This window comes from Anser anser (assembly GCF_964211835.1).
Source record: "Anser anser genome assembly, chromosome: 6".
Classification (NCBI taxonomy): domain Eukaryota; kingdom Metazoa; phylum Chordata; class Aves; order Anseriformes; family Anatidae; genus Anser; species Anser anser.
This window is the reverse complement of record NC_139726.1, coordinates 40,299,725-40,326,186: the sequence shown is the minus strand read 5'-3', so window position 1 is coordinate 40,326,186 and position 26,462 is coordinate 40,299,725. Positions and strand designations below refer to the sequence as shown.

At 41.0% G+C, this 26,462-nt stretch overlaps 1 protein-coding gene across 4 annotated transcripts in view; it reads right to left on the bottom strand.

Moving 5' to 3' along the window:
• Positions 1 to 949: 949 nt before the first annotated feature.
• The window catches only part of AOX1 (aldehyde oxidase 1), a 50,300-nt gene continuing 24,787 nt past the window's right edge, over positions 950 to 26,462 (bottom strand). For 3 of the 4 annotated variants that reach the window (XM_083842541.1, XM_083842539.1, XM_083842538.1), the window contains exons 18-35: positions 25,452 to 25,578; positions 25,199 to 25,321; positions 23,941 to 24,037; positions 22,943 to 23,067; positions 21,762 to 21,895; positions 20,991 to 21,078; positions 19,911 to 19,997; positions 18,040 to 18,231; positions 17,514 to 17,741; positions 16,641 to 16,736; positions 15,821 to 15,949; positions 15,246 to 15,320; positions 13,618 to 13,670; positions 12,906 to 13,020; positions 12,211 to 12,276; positions 5,565 to 5,753; positions 4,026 to 4,193; positions 950 to 2,969 (exon numbers count right to left, since the gene is read on the bottom strand). In XM_083842541.1, coding sequence (XP_083698667.1) covers positions 2,931 to 2,969; positions 4,026 to 4,193; positions 5,565 to 5,753; positions 12,211 to 12,276; positions 12,906 to 13,020; positions 13,618 to 13,670; positions 15,246 to 15,320; positions 15,821 to 15,949; positions 16,641 to 16,736; positions 17,514 to 17,741; positions 18,040 to 18,231; positions 19,911 to 19,997; positions 20,991 to 21,078; positions 21,762 to 21,895; positions 22,943 to 23,067; positions 23,941 to 24,037; positions 25,199 to 25,321; positions 25,452 to 25,578 — 2,131 coding nt within the window. In that variant the 3' untranslated portion in view covers positions 950 to 2,930. Of the gene's footprint in view, positions 2,970 to 4,014; positions 4,194 to 5,564; positions 5,754 to 12,210; positions 12,277 to 12,905; positions 13,021 to 13,617; positions 13,671 to 15,245; positions 15,321 to 15,820; positions 15,950 to 16,640; positions 16,737 to 17,513; positions 17,742 to 18,039; positions 18,232 to 19,910; positions 19,998 to 20,990; positions 21,079 to 21,761; positions 21,896 to 22,942; positions 23,068 to 23,940; positions 24,038 to 25,198; positions 25,322 to 25,451; positions 25,579 to 26,462 lie in introns of all 4 variants that reach the window. The other variant, XM_083842540.1, reaches the window with a different exon arrangement.

The following is a 26,462-nucleotide window of genomic DNA, read 5'->3' as shown; positions in this document are numbered from 1 at the left end:
TAGGAACAGTTTAGACTTGCAAGACAGAGTAGTCAGTTCCCCATCTTTTATTATTTCCCATTAGAAGAAAATAAAATTAATCTCAGCAGAGCTATGCCGCTTCTGTTTTAGCCTCTGAAGTGTGTTTGAGACTTACGACAATGCAAACACTGAAGCAAAATCAGTCATTAGGTCCTGCAGGCAAAAACCATGAGTTTTGCCAACTGCAGCACTGCTGTAGTATTTTGCGTGTGTTTTAGGTACAATACGCAGGTTTAAAGGCCTATGGAGAGAGAGAACCAGACCCAATATTGGACTTCAGCAGTCCAATATATAATTTTCAGAGCACCAGACCTCCAAAACAGAACTTAGTATTTACATTAGGTGTTTAAGCTTCTCCAGACACAGGGAATGCTGTGAATGGGAATTTATAGAAATACTTTTTTTCCCCACCAAGAAAACAAGAAAGGGTTCCTCCACACCATTTCCAGATTCATGTTTGAATCTGGAACCAAACATGTTTGGTACATGGATAACTTCCACTGGTTAACTCGTCTGGTTTGAGACAACCAGACAACAGTGTCACTTGTAAAGAGACAGGGAGGAATGCTGACAAGCAGACATATGATCTGTACTACAGAAAGCGAAGTGCACATCCAGAACATGATGAATCCCAGGAATGCAAACAGCTCAGCACAGCAGCTGTGGAGACGACATTGCCTGTAAGGGTCGGGCCACAGTTTGAACAATATTCGACTTGCCTGAAACTTACCAATACTTTATACTGAGGTATAGAGGTACATAGGAGAGCCATAGACAATGCACTTTCCCAAGTTCAATAAATACATATGCTCCCTGCTTCAGCATATCCCAGGATTTACCCATAGTTTGAGGCTTATTGACATACGGGGTTGTGAACTGTCACATTTACAAGTCCATGCAACAAGAGCTTTCAAATAAAAAAGACTAATTATGGCAGCAGCATTCAGATTTAATTTTATTGACTTTCTTACAACATATCAAAGCCAAAGCAATACAAAGAAAGTGAAGAATAAGAAGTAAATACCAATGGGGCTTCAGCTGCCTGAACTGCACGTCTAGTGCCATTTCAGATGACCTGCCATAACCTGCTTGGCTTTCAGTTGCTATATTCTAGTGGTGTGTTTTCCCATGTCTCTGCTGTACTAGACACTTCAGTTTAGGCAGCTGAATTTCACCCAGAGGTTACAGAGACACAAACAGATTACAACAATAAAGATTTCATACCTTAATAGCTAACACAAAACAAGTTTGCCCTACTAACACAGTTTCTTTCACAGATACAGTATCAACTCACAGAAGGCACAGAAGGTACAAAGAGAAAATAGTCTGCAGTAAACTGAGGAGCAGTGAAATGGGAGACCGCAGGCTGACGTGTCAAATCAATTACAGCCATTTATTTTCATTCCAAATGGCAGTCTTCATGGCTCTAGAGCAATCTGACTTATGAGTAAACTAGAAGAGCAATCGCCACACTCAGTAAGGAAGAGCTGCTGCAGAGGTTCACTGAAATCATATGTTGGACAAACTATCTTCCCTGTTCTACTTCTGTCAAAGAACCTACTACGATTTTTTCAGGTACTACTTCGTGTAATTTCTGTACATTGACTTAAGAAGTTAAGATTTTTCTCTGTGCAAGTATGGATCCTAGATCAAAGTTCCAAATCCAAATACCACAGACCTTTGTGTATTTGTATGCATTCAGAATTCAAATTACAGCTTTGTCCTTCGAGAAGAAGAAAGGCTGAAGTTCTCATTGAGTTCAATTTTGTGGATTCTGATGCTGAAATCTGAATACTGTGGCTGGAGACTTCATGGTATATTAACTTCGATATATTCTGTGTAATTTCTTGATCTCGAATTACAAATAAATACATAAATCAAATTTATTAACACCAGGTTTTCTGTTATCATTTTAAGCAGTGCTGCTTTATATTTTTCTGTCACCAGCTACTACTACTACTTAGGTGCAGTCTAATCTCACTGCACCTTATGCAGCATCAGATGACTAATATTTGTGGATCAGCTTTTCATCATTAATATATATATATTTTGTCTTTATCACAGGAGTGCTCAAGAGTGGGAGAAAAGCTAACTGAACTCTCATTGCTCAATATAGTCCTGAGCACTGTTTAAGAATCCTTTTCAGAGACAAGTTCATCAAGGCTCCTATTCAAAGCACACTGAACTCCTTGTGAGTTTTCTCGTGAAGTTCAGAGGCTTTTGGCTTGCTCCATGAGAAAAAGAAAGCTTCCATTGGACAGTACATCTAAGCAACTCTTCCAACTTTGGGGATAAAATTAATCTCCTACATACATAGATCAGCCACAGCAATTTGCTGGGCATAGCAAAAGAAAATCGTAACTCGTTTCCTGTGTGTTTTTAACACAAAGATGTCTGTACCAAAATAATCTAAAGTGACTTTACTACAGATCAGATCATCACTTATTATCAAAAAGGGATCGACTTAAATCCCAATCAGAAAATCAGCTGAAGCTTCTCAAAAGTCACTTATCATATGAAAGTAGTTAAATGTAGTAAGTGGTAGCAAGGTTTCTGACATACCTTTTATAGTTCATCCTAACTTTCTTCCCTTGCAGCAAGTCAGCTGATCTTCCTGGGGCTGCTGTGCAACAGAGCCATTGAGCAGATCCTTCTTGTGGAATACATATGCTTCAAATGCAGAAAATATATTTCTAATAATGATATACTGTAACTGAAGTGGTGTAATGAATATACTGGATAGAGAATGACGATAAGCATAGAATATATAGTGTGCATTTTTTTTGCATCTGTTTCTATTCTGAAGATGAAAAAAATCTATTTATCTGTGTGTTGATTAGCATGCAACTGGGGCAGTAAATCAGTACTTCGCATTCCATTCAGTTCTTGTGCACTCTTTGGTTTGTCATTCACACAGATATGGAAGAAGCAGATTCATCGTTTGTCATCTATGAGAATAAACAAGAAAAATAATTACATGTTAATATTATTTGACTGCAAAGCTCCCAATATCGTCCTTATCAGGTATCTTTAAACTGCCCAGAAAGGTATTCTGCAAAAGACATCTGGAAGAAATGTATATGATACAGGGTAAAACATGGATGGAGAAGCTTGGCTTCTTCATTGGTGGGCCTCACCTCCTGCAAGCTCTTGTGATGAGAGCAAGTCTACGGACCTACTGATTTGGTGTCAATGACACCCACCACAACCATGGAAATACTATGGAATACTATGGGATTAATCCATATGTGAGAGCTCAGAAATTTCCTTGCCAGAGCCGCAGAGGTTCAGGGCACAGTATGGATGTATACTCTGGCAAGGACCTTGCTTCACAAATTTTATATACTAAATCTAAACATACACAGAAAAAGAATAGCAATAGCCGTGGGAATATGACTACAGTGAACAGTTGCAGAAAACATGGAATCTGAAGTATCAACATTATACAAAAAGTATATCACCTCATTTGTTTTTCTTCTGTATTCTTTTGTTAGTTCTGAAGCAATTATTTTTACTCGCAAAGAGTACTGGACATAGCAAGGAGTACTAGAATGAGGTAACAGTGCCAGAGTGCAAGGCAGTTGGGGAAAACACCTTGAAGAAGACTGAAGCTGCTTGGAGACTGATCTAGCATTCATTGCATGTTGATATTAGGAGTTATTTAAACTTCTATGGGATTCACCATATGGAAGAAAGGAGGAGGATTCAGGGAGAGAAGGGGCTGTAAAATTAAGTTTTAAGGGGGGGGGGAAGATTATACAAAATCAGGGAAATTCCAGTATAGTGCTTGAAAGGCATTCGACTGGATAGCTTGTGTGAGTGAGACCTGTTACCAGATATTTCAATTTCAAAGAGCCTTCAAAGGAAGGAGAAGTATGATGCTGCTGTATACAAAGCACAACCAGTTGGAGACATCATTAAGCACTTCACCATTCAGGGGTGCCAAAAGCTATAGGTCCTTTTACCCAGAGATACTTAAGCAGATGCCCCCACCTTCCTATTACCATCTTAGTAAAGTCGTCTTCACAGGCAGCTCGTATTTGTTCAGCAGTCAGAGGGCTGTTCAGTGTGAAGGTCTTTTTCAGTCCTCTTTCATTCCTCACACTAGTTACTGCATCCCTCAAAGCAAAGAACACAGAGCATCCCAAGAAAAGTCCTGCCTCGCCTATCCCCTGAAAAAAAAAAGAGCAAATGAGAGGAATACACGGCATATTAATATTAGCTAAAAAGCTTAGAAGTCAGTGACTCAAAAACTGTTTCGTTCTTTAGTTTTTCTTAGATTTAGCGGAAACAGGCTTCAATCACACCAAGTCTGCTGTTGCTAGTGCTTCCAGGGATCTAAAGAAGTCGCTTTCAAATACTGGCTATTGAGTTCAGAATCTTTTTGGCTCCTTGATATGCTGAAATTTAGGATAACTGGCAGATAAAATTAGAACAATCTGAACCCAAGTACAGGTACAACTAAAAAACATTGTGAACTCATGCTAATTCCCTGCAGAGAAACAGCACTGACCTCAGTGGGCTTGATATCCTCTCATTGTTATAGACATGAGATTTGCATTTGTATCTTATCTCAAAAGTAGGTCAAATCCACCCTTTCAGAGTCCTCTCTGTGCTAAGGTATTGAATATTTTAATCTGAATTAGATTGGAATATTACAATGGAATCTATCTCCTTGCTAAAATCTGAGAACCAAACGTCTTCCCCAAACATGCTGCATGCATGAAGACAGAATCACACTTTCTTACAGTGAATTCTACAGATAATTATAGGAGATGCATTCACAGAAAAGGATAAAAGCTGTTTAAAGATGGATATTAGTATCAGCTCTCTAGAATCAAATATGTAACTAATCAACCTAGACAAGTTTTAAAAAAATCTGATTACGTATCTTGTCTTCGAAAGAACCTATTTGTTCTTTAACTTTCACCTTAAAATATGCTTTTCCTTCATGTCATGCTGTTTTATTTTAATGAATACTAAAAGCATACCTAATACCTAAAACATCTGAATTTTTGCAGAATTAGCTTCATCTTGATTTATCATTAGTACTTACATGCAACTCACCAGAATATTTGCTGCTGTAAATTAAAGCAATGATTATACCAGCTGAATGCCTGAGCCAATCTCATACATAAATACATATACACTCCTATTTCTTATTGCTTACCACACGTAAGATGCACTGTCTCATTGTCATGTTTTCCCTATCAACTCCTTAGTCATTTTTATTCTATTCTATTATCCCTTCAGTTTATCACCACATTTTTAAAAGTATGGTTTTAAATTCTTCTTGCAGCTTCTGTGTACGCCCTGTTAATGAAATACTAAAATTACTACTTGCAAGCTATAAAAGATACGCAGCAATATCCAGCATTACGTCTTTTCACACTAGCTTCCTTGAAGCCAAAAAATAAAACAATTGCATGCAGATCTGTTTGAAATGCTAAAGAAGAACTGAAAGTGTATATATGTTTTATAGCTGAGTAATTTTTCTGATTGTCCTGGGATCAAAGAATCAAGCACTGTTATGGTTTGCTTACCTTGGATGCATAGATGGCATAAGGATTTTGGGAAGATGACAGCAGGGAAACTCTAAACTGTTCTGGAATATCACAAACAGCAGGGATCTTATACTGATCTGGACCCCGAGTATAGAGAACTCCTTCTGGAGAGTACTTCAATTCTTCCATTGTATAAAGTCCAATTCCTTGAACAAAGGCACCTTCAATCTTTAAATAAGACACAGCATTTACATACTCGTGTTTGATAAAAATATATAAAACTTTGCCAAGAAATGATTTGTATCACTAGCTCTTAGAAGGCATTTATTTCCTTCTTGCCTATGGGGATTCTTCAACATTTTGTGGCCACCATGATGGGAAAAGCTTTCATGTGCCTTTTTCATACCAGACAGACTAGTGCATGTTGAACTGATTAAGTCTGTGGACCAGCCTGCAATGAAAAAAGGTGTTTCCCTGCTATCAGGTAGGAAGGCTGATCAAACAACATGAGAATTTGGAGACTGCAGATAACAAACAGAACTTAAGTCCAGCAGATAGTGGGCATATATGAACACAAGAAGTAGTACAGGCTGACATCGGAGATCATTGATAAAATTCAGGCTGTATTGACATCTACAAGAGCTCTGACATTGACTCAAAAGAGGACAAACTACAACTAAAGGATCTTGTAGCATCATCTATGATTAACAGACTTGCCGAGGTGATCGGCTCCGGGGCAGACTCGTTCTGCAGCGGAGCGGGGGATCGGGACAGCCAGGGCTTTTTTTCCGACATCAAGGCCGCTCAAGGGAGCCGCCAGGACCTGGCAGCCCCCGCGAGGGAGGCTGACGAGGCATAGGCGGAGCCAGCAGCGCCCCCGCCCCGGCCGTTCAAAAGCAGCCCCTAGGGAGCGCGAGCGACCAGGAGCGCAGCGAACAGGGCGGGCAAACAGGGCGTGGCGCGTCAGAAGGGTGGGCGCGGCAGTTCGTGCAGGCAGGGCGAGCAGGGCAGAGTTCCCCCCCCCCCCCCCATAAGAACAACATCTTTAACAGCTGTCGACTGCTAGCTGGGCTGCGATGGTCTTCACCAGGCAGAGCGCTCTCTCTAGAAAGTCTGTGGCCAAACAGACTGACCGCCTGCTCAACAATGCGGCAGTTCAGGTCTCTGGGTGCAGGGACTGCCTGAGCCTGTTGCTGCTATCTGAGGGAGGCAGAGGCACCGTATGTGTGAGGTGCGAGCAGGTGGATGACCTGGTCCGCCTGCTGGCAGAACTCAAAGAGGAGGTGGAGAGGTTGAGGGCTATTAGGGAGTGTGAGCGGGAGATAGACTGGTGGAGTGACTCCCTGCAGGGCCTGAAGGAGAGGTACCGGGGTGAGACACCCCAAATGGGTATGGACCCCCTGCCCTGTTGCTGTCGGGCAGAGGGAGGCGACCTAGAAGTTGAGGAGGGATGGAGACAGGTCCCTGCTCAACCTTTCAGGCAACGCCCCCCCCTACCGGCCCCACCTTCCCAGGTGCCCTTACGTAACAGATTTGAGGCCCTGGAGCTTGAGAGACCGGTGGGTGAGGACGAGGTAGAAAGTCTACCCAGGAGGATGCCTAGGGCGAGGAAGCCGACTCCACGCCTCAAGACTGCCTCCACCAAGAAAGACAGAAGGGTGATTGTAGTAGGCGACTCCCTTCTCAGGGGAACAGAGGGCCCTATTTGTCGACCTGACCCTACCCGTAGGGAAGTCTGCTGCCTCCCTGGGGCCAGGGTCAGGGGTATTGCCAGGAAGCTTCCCAACCTGGTTCGCCCCTCTGACTACTATCCTCTTTTGATAGTCCAGGCTGGCAGTGATGATATTGATGAGAGAAGCCTGAAGGCTATCAAACGGGACTTCAGGGGACTGGGACGGTTAGTGGATGGAGCGGGAGTACAGGTGGTGTTTTCATCTATCCCTGCAGTGGCAGGGAGGAGTACCGAGAGGACACGGAAAGCCCACCTGATTAACACGTGGCTCAGAGGCTGGTGCCAACACAAAAATTTTGGGTTTTTTGACCATGGGGCGCTTTACTCAGCACCCAGCCTGATGGCCGCAGACGGGTCCCTGTCTCTAAGGGGAAAACGGATCCTAGCCCAGGAGCTAGCAGGGCTCGTTGAGAGAGCTTTAAACTAGGAAAGAAGGGGGATGGGGCTGAAAGAAGGCTTGTTGGAGCTGTGTCGGGGGGAACAATGGCAAAGCCGGGGAAGAAGGCAATGGCCCGACTGAAGTGCATCTACACTAATGCATGCAGCATGGGTAACAAACAGGAAGAGCTGGAAGCCATTGTGCAGCGGGAAGGCTATGACTTGGTTGCCATCACGGAAACGTAGTGGGACCACTCTCATGACTGGAGTGCTGCAATGTCTGGCTATAGGCTCTTCAGAAGGGACAGGCAGCACAGAAGGGGTGGTGGTGTGGCTCTCTATATTAGAGAGTGTTTAGATGTTGACGAACTTGAGGCTGGGAATGATAAGGTTGAGTCCCTATGGGTTAGGATCAGAGGGAAGGCCAACAAGGCAAGCATCCTGGTGGGGGTCTGTTATAGACCGCCGAACCAGGATGAGGAGACTGATGAGGAGTTCTACAGGCAGCTGGCAGAAGCCGCGAAATCGTCAGCGCTTGCTCTCGTGGGGGACTTCAACTTCCCAGACATATCCTGGAAGCACAACGCAGCCCAGAGAAAGCAGTCTAAGAGGTTTCTGGAGAGCGTGGAAGATAGCTTCCTGACGCAGCTGGTTAGAGAGCCTACCAGGGGAGGTGCCCCGCTAGACCTTCTGTTCACAAACAGTGACGGACTGGTGGGCAATGTGGTGGTCGAGAGCTGTCTTGGGCAGAGTGACCACAAAATGGTTCAGTTCTCTATTCTTGGCGAAGTCAGGAAGGGGACCAGTAAAACCGCTGTCTTGGACTTCCGGAGGGCTGACTTTGAGCTGTCCAGGACACTGGTTGGCAGAGTCCCTTGGGAGGAGGTTCTGAAGGGCAAAGGAGTCCAGGAAGGCAGGGCACTCCTCAAGAAGGAAATCTTAATGGCTCAGGAGCGGTCTGTCCCCACGTGCCCAAAGACGAGCCGACGCGGAACTAGACAGGCCTGGCTGAGCAGAGAGTTGTGTCTCGAGCTTAGGAGAAAAAGGAGGGTTTATAATCTTTGGAAAAGAGGACGGGCTACTCAAGAGGACTATAAGGATGTTGCGAGGCTGTGCAGGGACAAAATTAGAAAGGCCAAAGCTCATCTGGAGCTCAATCTGGCTACTGCTGTTAAAGATAACAAAAAACGTTTTTACAAATATATCAACACAAAAAGGACGACTAAGGAGAATCTCCATCCTTTACTGGATGCAGGGGGAAACTTAGTTACAAAAGATGAGGAAAAGGCTGAGGTGCTCAATGCTTTCTTTGCCTCAGTCTTTAGCGGCAAGACTGGTTGTTCTCTGGATACCTGGTACCCTGAGCTGGTGGAAGGGGATGGGGAGCAGGATGTGGCCCTTGCTATCCATGAGGAAATGGTTGGTGACCTGCTACAACACTTGGATGTACACAAGTCGATGGGGCCGGATGGGATCCACCCGAGGGTACTGAGCGAACTGGCGGAGGAGCTGGCCAAGCCGCTTTCCATTATTTATCGGCAGTCCTGGCTATCAGGGGAGGTTCCAGTCGACTGGCAGCTAGCAAATGTGATGCCCATCTACAAGAAGGGCTGGAGGGTAGACCCGGGGAACTATAGGCCTGTTAGCTTGACCTCAGTGCCAGGGAAGCTCATGGAGCAGATTATCTTGAATGTCATCACGCGGCACTTGCAGGGCAAGCAGGCGATCAGGTCCAGTCAGCATGGGTTTATGAAAGGTGGGTCCTGCTTGACGAACCTGATCTCCTTCTCTTTCCATCATTTATCGGCAGTCCTGGCTATCGGGGGAGGTCCCGGTTGACTGGCGGCTAGCCAATGTGACGCCCATCTACAAGAAGGGCCGGAGGGCAGACCCGGGGAACTATAGGCCTGTCAGTTTGACCTCAGTGCCGGGGAAGCTCATGGAGCAGATTATCTTGAGGGTCATCACGCGGCACTTGCAGGGCAAGCAGGCGATCAGGCCCAGTCAGCATGGGTTTATGAAAGGCAGGTCCTGCTTGACGAACCTGATCTCCTTCTATGACCAAGTGACGCGCTTGGTGGATGAGGGAAAGGCTGTGGACGTGGTCTACCTTGACCTCAGTAAGGCTTTTGACACCGTTCCCCACAACATTCTCCTCAAGAAACTGGCTGCTCGGGGCTTGGACTGGCGTACGCTTCGCTGGGTTAGAAACTGGCTGGATGGCCGGGCCCAGAGAGTTGTGGTGAATGGAGTCAAATCTGGTTGGAGGCCGGTCACTAGTGGAGTCCCCCAGGGCTCGGTACTGGGGCCGGTCCTCTTTAATATCTTTATCGATGATCTGGATGAGGGCGTCCAGTGCACCCTCAGTAAGTTTGCAGATGACACCAAGCTAAGTGCGTGTGTCGATCTGCTCGAGGGCAGGAAGGCTCTGCAGGAGGATCTGGATAGGCTGGAGCGATGGGCTGAGGTCAACTGCATGAAGTTCAACAAGGCCAAGTGCCGGGTCCTGCACCTGGGCTGCAACAACCCCAAGCAGAGCTACAGGCTGGGAGATGAGTGGCTGGAAAGCTGCCTGGCCGAGAGGGACCTGGGAGTATTGGTGGATAGTCGGCTGAATATGAGCCAGCAGTGTGCTCAGGTGGCCAAGAAGGCCAACGGCATCCTGGCCTGTATAAGAAGCAGTGTGGCCAGCAGGTCGAGGGAAGTGATTGTGCCCCTGTACTCGGCTCTGGTGAGGCCGCACCTCGAGTACTGTGTTCAGTTTTGGGCCCCTCGCTACAGGAAGGACATGGACGTGCTCGAGCGAGTCCAGAGAAGGGCGACCAAGCTTGTGAGGGGTCTGGAGAACAAGACTTACGAGGAGCGGCTGAGGGAGCTGGGCTTGTTCAGCCTGGAGAAGAGGAGGCTCAGGGGCGACCTCATCGCTCTCTACAGTTACCTGAAAGGAGGCTGTAGAGAGGTGGGGGTTGGTCTATTCTCCCACGTGCCTAGTGACAGGACGAGGGAGAATGGGCTAAAGTTGCGACAGGGGAGTTTTAGGTTGGATGTTAGGAAGTACTTCTTTACCAAAAGGGTTATTAAGCATTGGAACGGGCTGCCCAGGGAGGTGGTGGAGTCACCATCCCTGGAGGTCTTTAAAAGACGTTTAGATGTAGAGCTTAGGGATATGGTTTAGTGGAGTACTTAGTGTTAGGTCGGAGGTTGGACTCGATGATCTTGAGGTCTCTTCCAACCTAGAGAAATCTGTGAATCTGTGAATCTGTGAATCCTTCTATGACCAAGTGACGCGCTTGGTGGATGAGGGGAAGGCTGTGGATGTGATCTACCTTGACTCCAGTAAGGCTTTTGACAACGTTTCCCACAGCATTCTCCTCAAGAAACTGGCTGCTTGTGGCTTGGACTGGTGTAAGCTTTGTTGGGTTAAAAACTGGCTGGGTAGCCGGGCCCAAAGAGTAATGGTGAATGGAGCGAAATCCAGTTGGAGGCCGGTTACTAGTGGAGTCCCCCAGGGCTCAGTGCTGGGGCCAGTCCTCTTTAATATTTTTATCGATGACCTGGATGAGGGGATCGAGTGTACCCTCAGTAAGTTTGCAGATGACACCAAGTTAGGTGCGTGTGTCGATCTGCTCGAGGGAAGGAAGGCTCTGCAGGAGGATCTGGATAGGCTGGACCAATGGGCTAAGGTCAACTGTATGAAGTTCAACAAGGCCAAGTGCCAGGTCCTGCATCTGGGGCGTAACAACTCCAAGCAGTACTACAGGCTGGGAGATGAGTGGCTGGAAAGCTGCCTGGCGGAGAAGGACCTGGGAGTATTGGTTGATAGGCAGCTGAATATGAGCCAGCAGTGTGCTCAGGTGGCCAAGAAGGCCAACAGCATCCTGGCTTGCATAAGAAGCAGTGTGGCCAGCAGGTCTAAGGAGGTGATTGTCCCCCTGTACTCGGCTCTGGTGAGGCCGCACCTCGAGTACTGTGTTCAGTTTTGGGCCCCTCGCTACAAGAAGGACATGGAGGTGCTTGAGAGAGTCCACAGAAGGGCAACGTAGCTGGCGAGGGGTCTGGAGAACAAGTCTTACGAGGAGCGGCTGAGGGAGCTGGGATTGTTCAGCCTGGAGAAGAGGAGGCTCAGGGGAGACCTCATCGCTCTCTATAGGTACCTTAAAGGAGGCTGTAGAGAGGTAGGGGTTGGTCTATTCTCCCACGTGCCTGGTGACAGGACGAGGGGGAATGGGCGAAAGTTGCGCCAGGGGAGGTTTAGATTGGATGTTATGAAGAACTTCTTTACTGAAGGGGTTGTTAGGCATTGGAATGGACTGCCAAGGGAGGTGGTTGAGTCACCATCCCTGGAGGTCTTTAAAAGACGTTTAGATTTAGAGCCCTTAGTGATATGGTTTAGTGGAGGACTTGTTAGTGTTAGGGCTGAGGTTGGACTAGATGATCTTGGAGGTCTCTTCCAACCTAGACGATTCTGTGATTCTGTAATTTCTGATTCTATGATTCTGTGATGAGGTAATATTCACTTCAGATAAGACTATCAGTTAAATAGAAATAAGACAGCAAGAAATTCTTGGCACATACCTGTCCTATATCCACAGCTGGATTTATGCTGCACCCGATGTCCATAACAATGTCTGTTCGGAGGTTCTGTCAATAAAATTCAATGTCATATTACTGAGAGAGATGGACATTGTAGAGGCATTAGAACACAATATGGGTTACAGTTACTACTCAGTGGAATAATATGGACTTAAACATATGCCCCTCCACACACACAATTTGAGTAATTTCCAATATCCCATTACAAGCAAAATGGGATTGTCACATTTTTAATGGAATTTTAGTCTCAGCTAGTCTTTTCAGATTTTTCACGTTTCACAAGGAAATAAGTACACATAGTGGGTGTGTGATCAGCATGCTATGATATCTACCTGTCTAGATGGTAAAGAGCCTAGAAATACAGTATTTCATTCTGCTGTAATTTGCTTACTAACAAGGAGAGAACAGACAGAGAACATCAGGTGTCTGCTGCAACCCAAAAGGTGAACCTGTATAACATTAATACAGATGTGCCAGAAACCAGCTGACGTTGCATAGCTGTCATTCTGCTCCACTTCTCATTTGCATTCATATTATTGACATATATATTAACATATGAAAACAGGTGACTTATTCATGCAAAACCTGAATGGTTGTTGGAGCATCCAGTGATGCAAACAAGTTTAGAGGAACATCATTCACATTATTTCCAAACTTAAATAATACTCAGTTATTACCTTGTGATCTCCTGTTAAACAGTTAATTTCAACCTCTGAACAAGCAGCTCCATAAAGAAAGTATGTGAATGGCTGTCCTTCCCCTTTCTCCCAATCCATGTTTTCATTGTAACCTCTGATGGAAGAATAAGTCCACAATGACTAATGAATGTTTGTATCACAACAAAGCAGAAGAGCACGTGAAAGTCTTAACTTATCTCAAGTGAAATCTAAAATAACAGGTGCACCTGGTTGCCAATTCCAAATGCATGTTCTGGTGCTATCACTTATTTTCCTCCCCCGTTGTGCAACTCAGTGTGATCATGTTTTAGGGAGAAAAATGTAAATAAGGTGTAGTACAACAAAATTTATAGTTTATAGCAAAATAGCTTCAGTAAACAAACTATATCCCAATTTACACGCTTGCTGTTATGTGCAGCAGTCACTTCCTCAATGCTTCTTGGTTTTGTAATGGAAGAATCATGGACCAAATATGGGATGAAATATTCTCTTGATGCTTTCTAGAGTCTCCACAAAGGGCCAGACATAAATTATCACTTGAACTTTATATCCCAACCCCTTCACAGATCAGGACTTACATAAAATATAAGCTGAACTATTAAGAAGAACAATTGGACAGGATGTTCTATCTACTGAATTGGTATTTTCAGAAATAGTCCTGGTATTTATTTTTTATAACCCGTGCATTTTAAAAGAACAAAAATAACTTTACCTAAAGTAACCAGTAGCTGAAAGACTCACACTCTGTTCAAAAGCTTCTTTGATCTGTAAAATATAGCATGTTTTGTGGTAAGCCAAGGAAACAGACATTCAGTTGCACATGATCCCTTAAGACTGTAGAACTAAACTGCCTTTGGAAAAGCAACCTCAATTCTTTTGGTAATTCTTTCAGGAATAGACCTGTCAACAGGGGTAATTCTTACTGAATGGTAACACTAGAGTCAGAAAGGGTCCCGCTTGATTTTCCTGCTCAGGTTGAATAAAATGGGTTCGTCTTTGTCAATTGAACAGATCTGGGTGATATGTCACTGAGACAAAAGATCTGCATGACCTATCTGCAGAAAAATGACAGCTGACAAGAGAAATGCTCTTTACAGTGTTCTTCTGCCAGTGGCTTAAAAATGAAGTATGAAGTCCTAAATCTACTTCCTTTCAGTGACTCTCCTGTCAGATTTATGTAGTTTACAAGTCAAGAAGTTCTTTAATATATTAATTACAATTTACTGACTTTGCAAGACATAAAATTATTTCTCTACATAGATTAATATTAATTCTTACGTCAGCTATTTCTTCTAATATTTTGAGTACGTCTGAATTATCCAAGCTGATTTGGCACCTATTAGAGAAGTGATGGATTTTATTTTACATACATAGCTGTCAGTTACAAAGCTACCACATGTATTCCAACATTAATTGCTACTGCTAGGAATTAATACTAACAAGAAAGTATTTACATTTTTTGCAGTTGCTACTGTATTTAATCCCTTGAACAGAAACACCCTAACACATTGGATCTGTAAATGCCTCAAGGTAGGGATTGTCATTTTCATTAGGCTGGTGATATCAAGTAATACTGAGTAAGCAGAAGTAACAAACAGGCTTTCCTCTAACATACCAATGCAGCTAGATTCACAGCCATATCTTTATAGAAAAAGGTGATAGAGCAGACAACTTTTAGTTAAGAAAAGGTCTTGTCTTAAAATTCTATTCCCATTTCAAGAGGGCACCAGACAGAAGCTATTAATATAAATTTAGCTTTAGTAGTGCTTTAGCACTACTTCTGTACTACCTTACTGCAAATGTAACTGATAGTATAATGAATTACATATTGTAGCAATGGGAACAAGCATTCCTGATACTTTTTTTTTTTTCCCCGGTTCTATAATACACTGTGAGTAGCAGGCAAATGGAAGGATGAGGTTGAGAATGCTTCTGTTTAGTGATTTGGTAAAAATAAAGAAAAACCATGAAGGAAAACCAACACTGTACACCTGACAATCTTTTTGCAATAGTTTCTCTGAGCGCAAACTGGGGTTGGCCACATTACTACACAAGCTGGTATTTTTTGTATCTTAAAAACTTCAGTACCTCCAAATGTGCCTTCACAGATAGCTTCCCCTCCTTTCCAACTAGATATGATCTGGGGATTGTTAAAACAAACTAGATATGATCTGGGGATATCTAAACAAACTACCTACATCTCAAATACTCTGTGAATCAACCTATTTATGCAGCTTTTATCTTTGAGATTATCAGGCTGAGAAGACCAATAGACAACAATCCATATGTCATAGTTTCTGCAAACACAAAAACACATTTAGTAGGATTCATGTCTCTCACCCAATCATTCCAGTTTCCTTTTGGGTTCTTGTTGATAATAGGCTGCAAGCGTTTCATAAGGGTTTGGCAAGCATCCTGACGAGAAGTCAGAATAAAGTAACAGAAAATTAAAGAACACAAGTTTGGCACATAAAGTACTATTTAAGGTATGCTCTGCATAGTATTTCGTTAATATATGCTTCACTGTCATCTTAGAAAAAGTATGGCAGGACATGCCATTTTAACTGCATAAACACAAACCTTATAAAGGCATGAGTTACAAGAGTTGGAATCAATATGAATTGGGTTTAGAACAGGAACATAATGTAGGATTTGTATAGGACTAGTTAGCTTCTGTCTGATGAAGCAAGGATTTGGTCAAACATAAGCCTTTCAAGGGGAAATTTCAGGTCACATTCTGGAACTTCATAAGCACCATTACAGAGAAGTTACCAACAATTCATGTTTCTTCTTGGCAATCTCCAGTGGTATTGTTAGTAATCTCAAGCATTTTCCATGGGATCACTAATACTTAAAGTCTGGCAGGTATTAAATACCATGAAGAACAGGGTGTTTTGTTAGGCTAAACTTTTTACCTTCACAGCCATGCCATTGACATCTGTCCCTGCAGACCCAACTGAAGCACATGCATTAGGAACAGTTGTTGTGCTTGTTTCACGGAAGTGAATATATGACATGGGAATGTTCAATTCTCTACTAGCAACCTGTTTCAGGAAGCAGAATATACTGTTTCAGAAACATTCCAAACATTCCAACTGCTCCCCAGTACTTGCTAGAAGTCAGCAATACTAGGAAAGATAATGTTTTAGCAAATCCTCTTCTAACTTCCAGCTGTAATCATTCTGCCACGTTTGTCAGTACAAAGATGCAGAACTAAAAAGCAATGTTTTCACTGCACTCAAACTCTGGACTGAGATTCTGGAGTCCAACATTCAGTCCCAGATTTTGCTGCTCAAATCCTGTATGACTTAGGGCAAATTACGCATTCCCAGATCCCAAGCTTTCCTCAACTTCAGAATTATCTTTACAGATCATGTCTCAATTATCAGTTCAACAAAGATGATAATAAAATAGATAATCTGAATAGAGACTGTCTTCATTTATTTATTTTTACCATGGGTTATATGGGACCAGACCCAAAATATCTTATTTCTAATAAGCCTCTTCACATATAACTGGAATAATTAAAAAAAAAAAATTCCTCCTCCTGCTGTCCCTATAACTCTTTAAGAGAGCATCTTTGCTTTTTAACTCTATCGATGCAAAGCAGCAGTGGCTATGCTGATGAAGGAACTGTCCTACTGGTAGACTAAATAACCAAGAAGATAATCTTCCTACTCTTTATCTATACAACAGATAAAGCACAAGGTAATATTTGTTTGAATAATCTGTTACCTGGATCATTTTTGTATGAATACCCTGTCCCAATTCAATTCCACCATGTGTCAAAAGCACAGACCCATCTGTATAAATATGAACAAGAGCAGCAGCCTAAAACCAAAACAAAACAAAAAAAGTTTTGTATGTAGTGATAAATTAATGGATCAAAAAATAAAGGCTTTTTTGTATAATGCTTTTGAATAGCAAGTGAAATTTGGAATGTTAGTCCCTGCTCTTCCTCTATAATAAGCTTCAAAACAAAACAATACACATCTTTGGAGGTCTGCTTTTCCTGTTGCTAGATCCTCACATAAAACTGGACCTGGCAACAGAACCTCAATGGTTCCAAAAGAAGCTGCAAGACCTCCCTTATTAATGGCTGTAGATGCAAATAGCTGCAAATTTCATCTCCTGAACAGCTACATTAAACAAAATACATAGACCAAAAATACTACTGCCCTCTTTTTCTTTCTTAAATTTACTCTTTGATGATGTGAAAGGATTAAGTCTAAGAACAACCTCCCATAGTAACTCCATGATCAGAAAGAGTAAGCTCAGAGCTATTTCTAAAGTGGACAATTTATCCAATAATATTTTTGTCATCAGTCCTAAAATACTCTTCATTAAAGTCCTTCAACTATACCACATCACAAGAGATGGAGCTGGCCTTTAAGTAGGCAGGGTCTAAGCTGCCTGGGTCCTGAAGACCAAACAACTTTGACCTCAGACTGAAGACAGCTGGAAGCTAGCGTACCCTCCTGGGAACAACCATCAGGAGGACAATAGTTTTCCAGAAGTAGAAAGATAACACTTTTGTATTTTAAAGTAGAGTAGCTGCAATCTTCTATGGATGAAAGTTTAGCTCATTTTTTCTTTAAAGAAACTAACCTGAGAAAGATAACGTGTGCCTAGTCCAAATGGAAACTTCATTGGAACAATGGCAATCCCTTTTTTCTTCCAGTAATTTTGTTTGTTAAATTCCTTGACAGCTGTTTTCCTACTGTGGTATGCAGATTTCTCCACACATTCGTTCCAACACCGTATTAAGTTTTGTGGATCAAGCTTTTGTTTGAAGGGTGTCTGCTCATCCTCCTTATACATATTTATTTCCCTAATCTGAAATAATAAGATTAACAGATACCACAATCCAATCATATTATAGGCAGACTGACCATTTGGGGGGGGGGGGGAGGGGGCTAGAGGACGACTAGTCTAGATTATTGTATATTTTTTGAACGGTTACCACTTTGGTTCAGTTTGCAGGAGCATGCTACTCACGCAGAAATCAGACATTATTAAGAAAAAAGAATTTTAGCACAAATTATGTTTGATTTAGAAATGACTTGAGCTAATCCAAAGGATTTTTAACTTCACAGATGTCATTTCAGGAGAGGAGATGCTTTTATATTGTCACCTTTTCTGGTGATAAACCAGTTTTATCTGCAATGTCTGTTATCCAAGTTTCCGTCACCAGTGCTGACTGGGGAAAGCCAAACCCTCGGAATGCTGTGTTTGATGGCAAGTTTGTTTTGCAGGCGTAAGCCCAGCATCTCAAGTTGGGAATCTTGTATGCATTGTCCATTTTTAATAAGGATACTTCTGCTACCTGAAATATGGAACAAGCAGGTATAATTAAATGTTAGAACAGTGCTTCTTTCAGATGCACATTTAAATCTTACTCATCTCAAAAAGAACTAACTTGACACAATTAGCTTTAAAATCATGTTTCTGTAAGTAATTTTACTACTAATGATTGACACACATTTTTTCCACTGATTTCTCAAGTAGCATAGTACATTTCAGTTCTTCTGATACTCACAGAACACAGCTGATATTACTAGTAGTTGAGTGTCAGTAGCTGCTTGGTAAAGATTAAACTGTTAATTCATTCTTTTTAAGATTGGTTTTGCTCCTACTTTGATATCAAAAGTCATATAGAACTAAAAACAAGCAGACTAGATTTAAAGCAACAGGAGCTGTGAAAGGAACTGATGAAAGCATTCTGAATTATCACGTCATATGAAAATTCACAGTTAGGGCTTAGTTCCACCAGAAAACATATATTCTATGGTCTATTGTGTCTTCTGGTTCTTATGTGTGGGTTTTGTTTGTCTAGTTGCTTTTAAGAGGTTTCATGTGACAGACAACAACACAAGAAAAGGGAAATCCTGTATTAGGTATCTCTAAATTAGTTTCTAGGACTCAGTATTAAAATAAGTTAAAAATGTTTTGATGCCTCATGATGAGGTCACTGCCTCTTTTCAATATTAAGTAGACTTCTCAGAATGGTAAATTTAACCCTATATTCCTACTGTTTTTACCGAGCTTTAAACAGTAAACTCCAAAATATTTCTGTATATAAACAACTGAAAAGAGTTTTGTTGTAATAACTGCAGACGAATTGTGTCATATAATGGTAATTTTTCACTTAAAAAAATGTAAGTTGAAGTGTAATTTGTGGCATAAAAACAGGTGGCATGTTTTTGTTGTTACTACAACAACCATTATAGACTTGTTATGTAGTTGTATTACATTTCTAACCTATGCCAAAGTTTCTTCCCAGAAATGTCTATTCTAATCTTGATGCTTTTAATCATGGATTACTTTCCTAAAGCAGGTCATTTTTTCAGAAACAAGCTAGGCAGCAATAGTATAGACAGTTGCACTGACAGATTTCAGAGCACAGAAAATACCTGTAGGCAGGGCCGTAACCCAGAGAGGCAGTAACCTCAAAAAAAAATGTTTCACTTACTGCTAAAATAGCCTATGCAAGCACAAATATCTAGTGAATGATATTAAAGCAAGTGACATTTTTTACTTTGCAGACCTATAAGTAAGGAACTGATGTATACAGCATGTTACATGCAGACCCAGTACAGAAATGGATAGAGCCAGTAATAGGACAACTATCACTGTGATTATTTTCTGAAGACTAGGGAAGGTCTTCTCAGCTTTGTAGACACAAAACTTTAGCCAGGCACAAATGTATGTACTATGTATTTTAAAAGGAACATATTGTTATCTGATGTGTGTAATAGGAAAATAAGCCTGAGAAACCATGCATGAAGTGAATGTGTAGAAAAATACCAAAAAGAAGTATAGCACTTCACTGAACTGAATAAGGAAAGGTAAACTGCTAGGTGTAGATCTTCCAGCAACACGCAGTCCTTACAGCAAAAGACTGTATGAGTAACACTATACCTGTGCAAAGAAATATGGCATTTGTCATTTTCCATCTAATGATTCCTTCATGTTTTAAGATTCATCAGCTTATAAAATCCTTACCAGGACAGATTCATCAGGGGTGCATCCTCCATTAATGTAATATTTGGCATCCACAGCTCTGATCCTTCCATCATTCATGAAGCCAACCTACAATGAATCAACAATAACCTTCTTAGATTTTTGACATTCATTTATTTCCTGAGTGCTTGTGTATTTTGCAAATGAATATAAGCCACTCCATCAGGCTCATAGTGCATGGTTAATTTCTGAGAAACATTCACTTAAACAGTAAAAGGGCAAGAGAAAACGAAAGTATGTTCCTAAGCTATTGGTTTTCCTAACCGACATCTGTGATCCTTATAGGTACGGCATACAAGAAGCCCGCTGGGGAAGGAAGAAGCAGAGAAACTCAGTGGCTTCCTGTGTGTTGCTCAACAGATGGCTGTGTCATCTAGGAATGTTCACTGTAGACAAAGTCAAATCCCTCTCTAACTATAAGAATAGATGGCAATTGCAGCATGACATTTGCTTGTCTTAATGAAAAAAATGTTATGTTTATTTTACATCTCTTTTCAGCTGTTGAGATTAATGATAGCTGCTGAATTCTCATCATGAGCTACAGCTCATTTTCATCTTCAGGGATATATCTTATACAACCCCTTTTACTTTTCCTATGTATTAGAGATAGAAAAGGAGACAAAACTTAACCTAACGAATTGTTGTGACATGACAGTGCATGAGCAGGGAAGAGAAAAATTTCTTCCTTATGGTAACTTTTCCTGTACTCACTGTTTCTGTGAAAAAACTAGCTGCTCCTTTTTGTGAACTTAACCATATGGAGGGTTAAAAATAAAACTTTGCAGAAGAAGTCTAAGCTAGCTTGCCTTCCAGTTCCCAGGAAGAAAGACAGAAAGAGCTATAAAAGGAGAAGGACAGGAATGGAGCAGAAAACAAAACAAAACCATGCAGAGTTAGAAGCAGAAGCAGAGACAGGTTGTAAAACAACTTTATCTCTTGGTTTCTTGGCTAATAGTTTTAAAATTATTTTAATTAGTAGAACAAATATTAACCAGTAACACTGAAATCCTTATTCACAGAATATGAACAGGTGTTTTTTCACTCAGTTCTTGTGGCACTCACTTTATACTTGCCAATAAAAGGATGTCGGCCACCAGTAATTAACATATCATCCCCCCGACTCAGAATAAGACGGACAGCTCTGTTAGTTCTAAATTAACAAAAGAAAAATGAGGTTTTCAGACAAAATGAGAGATGCTATTAACAATATTAATGTGTTCTATTCATTATGAATCCAGATGTAAGCATGCGTTCAGATCAAAATTAATTTTAGTAGGCTATGCTTAAGGCTATGTCCTGAGTTCATATCATTTTACAGCTACAATCATATCTGTATTTTTATTTTACATCTTGAAAGCCAACGACATAACTCAGTGCAAATTTCTGAAGAAAAAATTGTCATTTCAATTTTAAGACTGAACCAAAGTGACCTAATAGAAGTTCTACTGATGAAGTCTTCCACTGGTATAGCAAGATCCAGAAGTTCACTTCTCGATGGTTGTCATGGTTTGAATGTATATACAAAGCTTCAGCGTTTAGGGACTAGTCCTTTTAAAACGGTCAGTCATTTCAAGAATATTTCTAGCTTATACTACCCGCAGTTTCCTCAAGTCCCTTCATCTTAGATGAGGCTAGAGCTGCTTACTGCAACTTAAGCAGTCTAACAAAACAAAGCAAACAAATATATTAAACAGTCTCACAAAATGTAAACAGTCAGGATTTTATGATTCTTTAGCTAGCAACTTTGGGGAAGGAGAAAGCATTTTAGACAAGATGTAAAACTTCTTCACCCAATTTTCTCTTCATATCCCAATACACATACATCACACCTACTTGTTTGCTGCCACTGCAGCAACTGATGCCAGTAAACCAGATTTCAGGATTTTCCCACCAAAAGCTCCACCAACTCGTTTAACATGGCACATGATCCTGTTGGCTGGAACACCTAAACTTGCAGCTACCATCTCCTGTAAAAACAGTTTTCAGCTTTTACACCAGTTACCAGGACCCACTTTCAGCTCCAACTGAGCCTGCAAGTTAGTATTCTAAAAATATTTTTTTCTAGAAAAGGGTTACGTAGATGTGTTTTTTTTTGTTTCGTTTTGTTTTAATAAATCAGCTTATAAGATTTTTCCCTTATCTCAAGTTAAAAAACAAGCAAAGAGAACAAGAAACACTCAACAGTGTTTGCATTCAAAATGTCTGCCATGGATACTGTCAAAGGGCCATGGACAGAAGTGAAGAATATACACTTGGATTTAATTATGTAAAATGTGAGAAACTTCATATACAAGAAAATGTTATTAGTTTAATTATTTGTATTAATAAAAGCATAAATTTGAGGATAATTTTTAATTTTAATAAATATATATATTTTAAATAAGCTAATATCTTGTTAGTGTCTGGAACATTCTTGCTTGAAATCTGTAATATTCATCATCTTCTCAGACAGAAAGTTCTTCATGCTTCTTGGCTATTAGCAGCATATGGTAATGGAAATAAAAGTGCTTTGAACACAAAATACCAGTGTTTGCTCTGAAATACTACCAATTTCATTCACCATAGCTACTGCTATACAGACCATACATTATGTCAGAGTTTGCTTTACCATTTTGGCATGGAACAGCAGTCTTTCCTACAACTATTTGAGTTACTTTACTCCCTCAGCAGACTCTGACTCTGCAGGGTGCTGACTGCTCCTGATCTCAATAGAAGCTAATGGAGATGAAGGATCCTCGGCACTCCCCAAGGAGTTTCTCACACATATATTAGTGGGGCATGATATACTTTGTTTAAAGTGGAATGAGAGACTTTTACTTCCTCCTCAACCTCACAGCAGAGTGGTCAGTGTACATCATTATACTGCAGTACTACAAAGTAGCTCCTGTTGCATAATCCAGATGTGCAACTTTATGCTCCCACTGTTTCTAAATTGGTAAGACTGATTTGTAAACCACACTCAGAACTCAACTGTCACAGGTTCAACCACTTTCTCTGAGAATGCTCTATATTACCTGGATAAATGCTGGATGCTGTGTTGACACAAACACATCCATTTCTTTATCCTCTCCTCTTGGAATAGCAAGGACACTCTGAGTCTCCATGTAAAAGTGTTCCTGTCCCCCAACGTGAACCTCCCCTAATCCAAAGAGAAAACCACAAGTGTTACCAGAAAAAAACACCTGTCCATCATCACATAAATTATGGTACTCGGTGTCAAATCTACTGATGCATCTTGTGTGAAGGAACAACATTTAAAATAAAAACACAAATCAAACTCTTTGCAGGTTTAAATGATATTGTTCCATTGACATCAACAGAACTTGAATAATAGCAGAGCAATGTTGACTACAAACGTTGACAGTATTAAATTAAAAAAAGTATAAATGTAGTGGACCAGGTCAAGACAATGATGGGGAGGCTGGAGCACATGATGTATAACAAGAGGCTGAGAGAATTGATTTTACTCAGCCATAAGAAAAGGATTAAGGGGAAATTTTACTGCTGTCTACAACTACTTAACGGGAGGGTTTAGAGAAAACAGAACTAGATTGTTCTCAGAGGTGCAGTGTGGAAGGATGAGAAATGATGAACACAAGGAATTGCAACTCACTATAAGAAAAGAAGGTCACCACAAAGGTAGTCAAACACTGGAACAGTTATTTGTAGAGGCTGTGGAATCTGCACCCCTGGAGATTTTCAGAACTTGACAACATGGCACTTAGTACCTTGCTCTAACAGGAACTGCTTTGAGCATGAGGTTGGACTAGACAACCCCCTTCCAACCTAAATTATTCCGTTATTCTGTCTCAAGGACAAAGGATGAAGAAAACTTGAATGTAGCAGTAGAACCTCAAAATCACTAGGTTTAGTCACACTTTTATTCCTGACAACCAAGAGCTTTCACAGGTCTTATAGCCGTATATTGTATCACTGAAGAAATCAGACCGGCACATGAGGGACTGGGAAGCCTCAATACTGACAACTTCTCATCATACATGCTGCAATTTACCTTCAAGTATACCATCAACAGTTTCAAATGCCCGATCAACATTTCCTTGTTCTAATTTTCTTTTTGGCTCAAAGAACGAGTTGTGCTTTATAGCTTCCTACAGTGGAGAAAAAGAGAAACATTTTTTTAGTGTATTTTGAAGGTTCTCAGTTCATTATGGCATTTTACTCTCAGTAAGAATATCATTCTCTTCAGAGATCTGAGTCACCAGCTACCAAAGCCAGCAAACAACTGCATTTCATTGTTTTACCATTTTTGGGGGGGGATGAGTTTGTCTATTCAGTCACAGTAATTCTTTCCTGATGTATCCTGTTACTGATCATAGCAGTTTCTGAAGGAACTGCATTCAGTTTATTCAATCTACTCTTCCCTTTCACACACCTAGCAAGTGTCCTGGAGAGCCCAGAGTAAGAATGCAACCACATCATCCAAAGAGTAATACCATTAAGAGGAAAAGAAATCACAAAAAAGTAGAAAAGTAGAATTTATTACATTTGATTTGCTTTATTTTTAGTAAGATTTCCTTGAGAGTTTTGACTGTAATTGAATTTTAGTAGTTTTCCAGTCTTTAAAAAGAGACTACTTCTATTTTTATACCAGAATGACTATTCTGTTACACCCCACACACATTATGTAAACAAGTCAAAGTGACTACCAGAGCTAATGCCAGTTCCCCATTAATATTTCCTTTGTTCCTTATTTCCATCCATCTCATTTAATCCAGCATAAATTTAATTCCCCCCTATAACTCTCACATCACATTTCTAAGATATTCCATATCCTTAACATCTTTTCCCACACATTCCTCCAACATTTCCTACATCTCACCTTAACTTTGTTGGCTTGCTAACTGATCAACAGACAGAAAATGCTACAGATAATCAGGCTGATTGTTCAGCCCATATACACATGCTGGTTGACCAGCCGGTAGCTGCAAAAAGAATTAGAAACAACCAGAGTGCTCACTGCCTTCTTCTCACTGGGGTCATTAAAAGAGTTCTTGTCTACCCTTATGTTTGTTATTATGAAACCTGTGGAACCTTAATACTTTGAGGCTACTGGCTATCTATCACAAGCAGCCAAAATTAGACAAATGGTTCAAAAGTTATTTACAGAGATACTGACAGACTACCTAATTGGATGTTCATGTTCACTTTGTTTGCTTAGAAAAACATTTGAAAAAGCAAGTGAGGAACACTTCCATTACTTAAATAGATAAAACAACAAAAAAGCAATAGAAAAGAGAAGTGATTAGTACCTCAATTGTCAAGATCACTGGTTCCAGCACTTCATATTTTATCTTCACTTTTGCAGCAGCTTGTTTGGCATGAACATCTGAATCCGCAACCACAGCACAAACAATCTGACCCACACAAATTACCTATAAAATACACATCACACATGCAAAAGATAAAGAAATTTAAGAGTCAGCAGGTAAAATTCCATTACAAAGACCTGAAGTAAAACAATAGAAATTAAGAAAATAATTTAAAAAAAGATTGCTTTCAAACCTTGTCTCTTGCAAATATAATCTCCGGATCACTGGAGTAGTGAAACTCATTTGTAGCAGGTACATCATCAGCTGTTATGATATCGAACACACCCGGTCCCTTAAGAGCCTCTGAGGCATCTACAGACCTGATTGGGATGTGGGAAGATAGAAGTATAATGCATTAGTTTTTTAAACTGTTGCACATAGGCAGGGAACACAATACAGAGGTATGTTTCTTGTATTGCCAGAATCTGAACATAGGTTCAGACATGTCTTTTCCTGCTACCCCCTGCACGGGAAGAAATGCCTGTCAAAGGGAATTAAAGACTCTAGTGATTTGTTCCATTTCTAGAAAATACTCTAAACATAACAGGGAAATCATTGACCTGTTAGACTGCCTGAACTGCATCAGTTTAATAAAAGTCACTGTATAGAGTTGACGAAATACTACTGTCTCACAGAGATGAAAGGGGGATGTCAGCTCCTAGATGGTACAAAAAGAACATATCCAAACTCAGCATACTATTACCAACCTAAGAATAGGCCAGGGGACTCTAACTAGCAATGCCAGTCCTCTGTCATCATGAGTAATCCCAACCACAGCACCTGGGTACACATCTTGGTGCCTGTATGCTGGGCAGACAATGCGGATATGTGTATTCTGGTACCTTAATGTTAAACAAACTGTGTGTATATCAGTATGAAAGCATAAGTGAAAACAATTTTCTTTCAAAATACGTTTAACTTTCCATCTCCCTCTTCTACAAGTCCTTACCTGAGCCTTGCTACCTTGTTGCTGCAACATTGCAATGTTACTTCTTACATTTTGAACAATTCTTTTTTCGTAACAGAGTTGAGATTTCAAAGCTATGTTGTTGAAGCTGAGTTGAGGTGTCTCTTGGTACTGTATAGCTCAGCTCTATGTAGAGGTTCCTAGGTCAGCTCTAAGCAAGCTGGCTCATTTACCAAAAACAGTTCAACCTCATTAGGACAATAACATAGAAAAATACATAAATCCAATCAGAGCCTT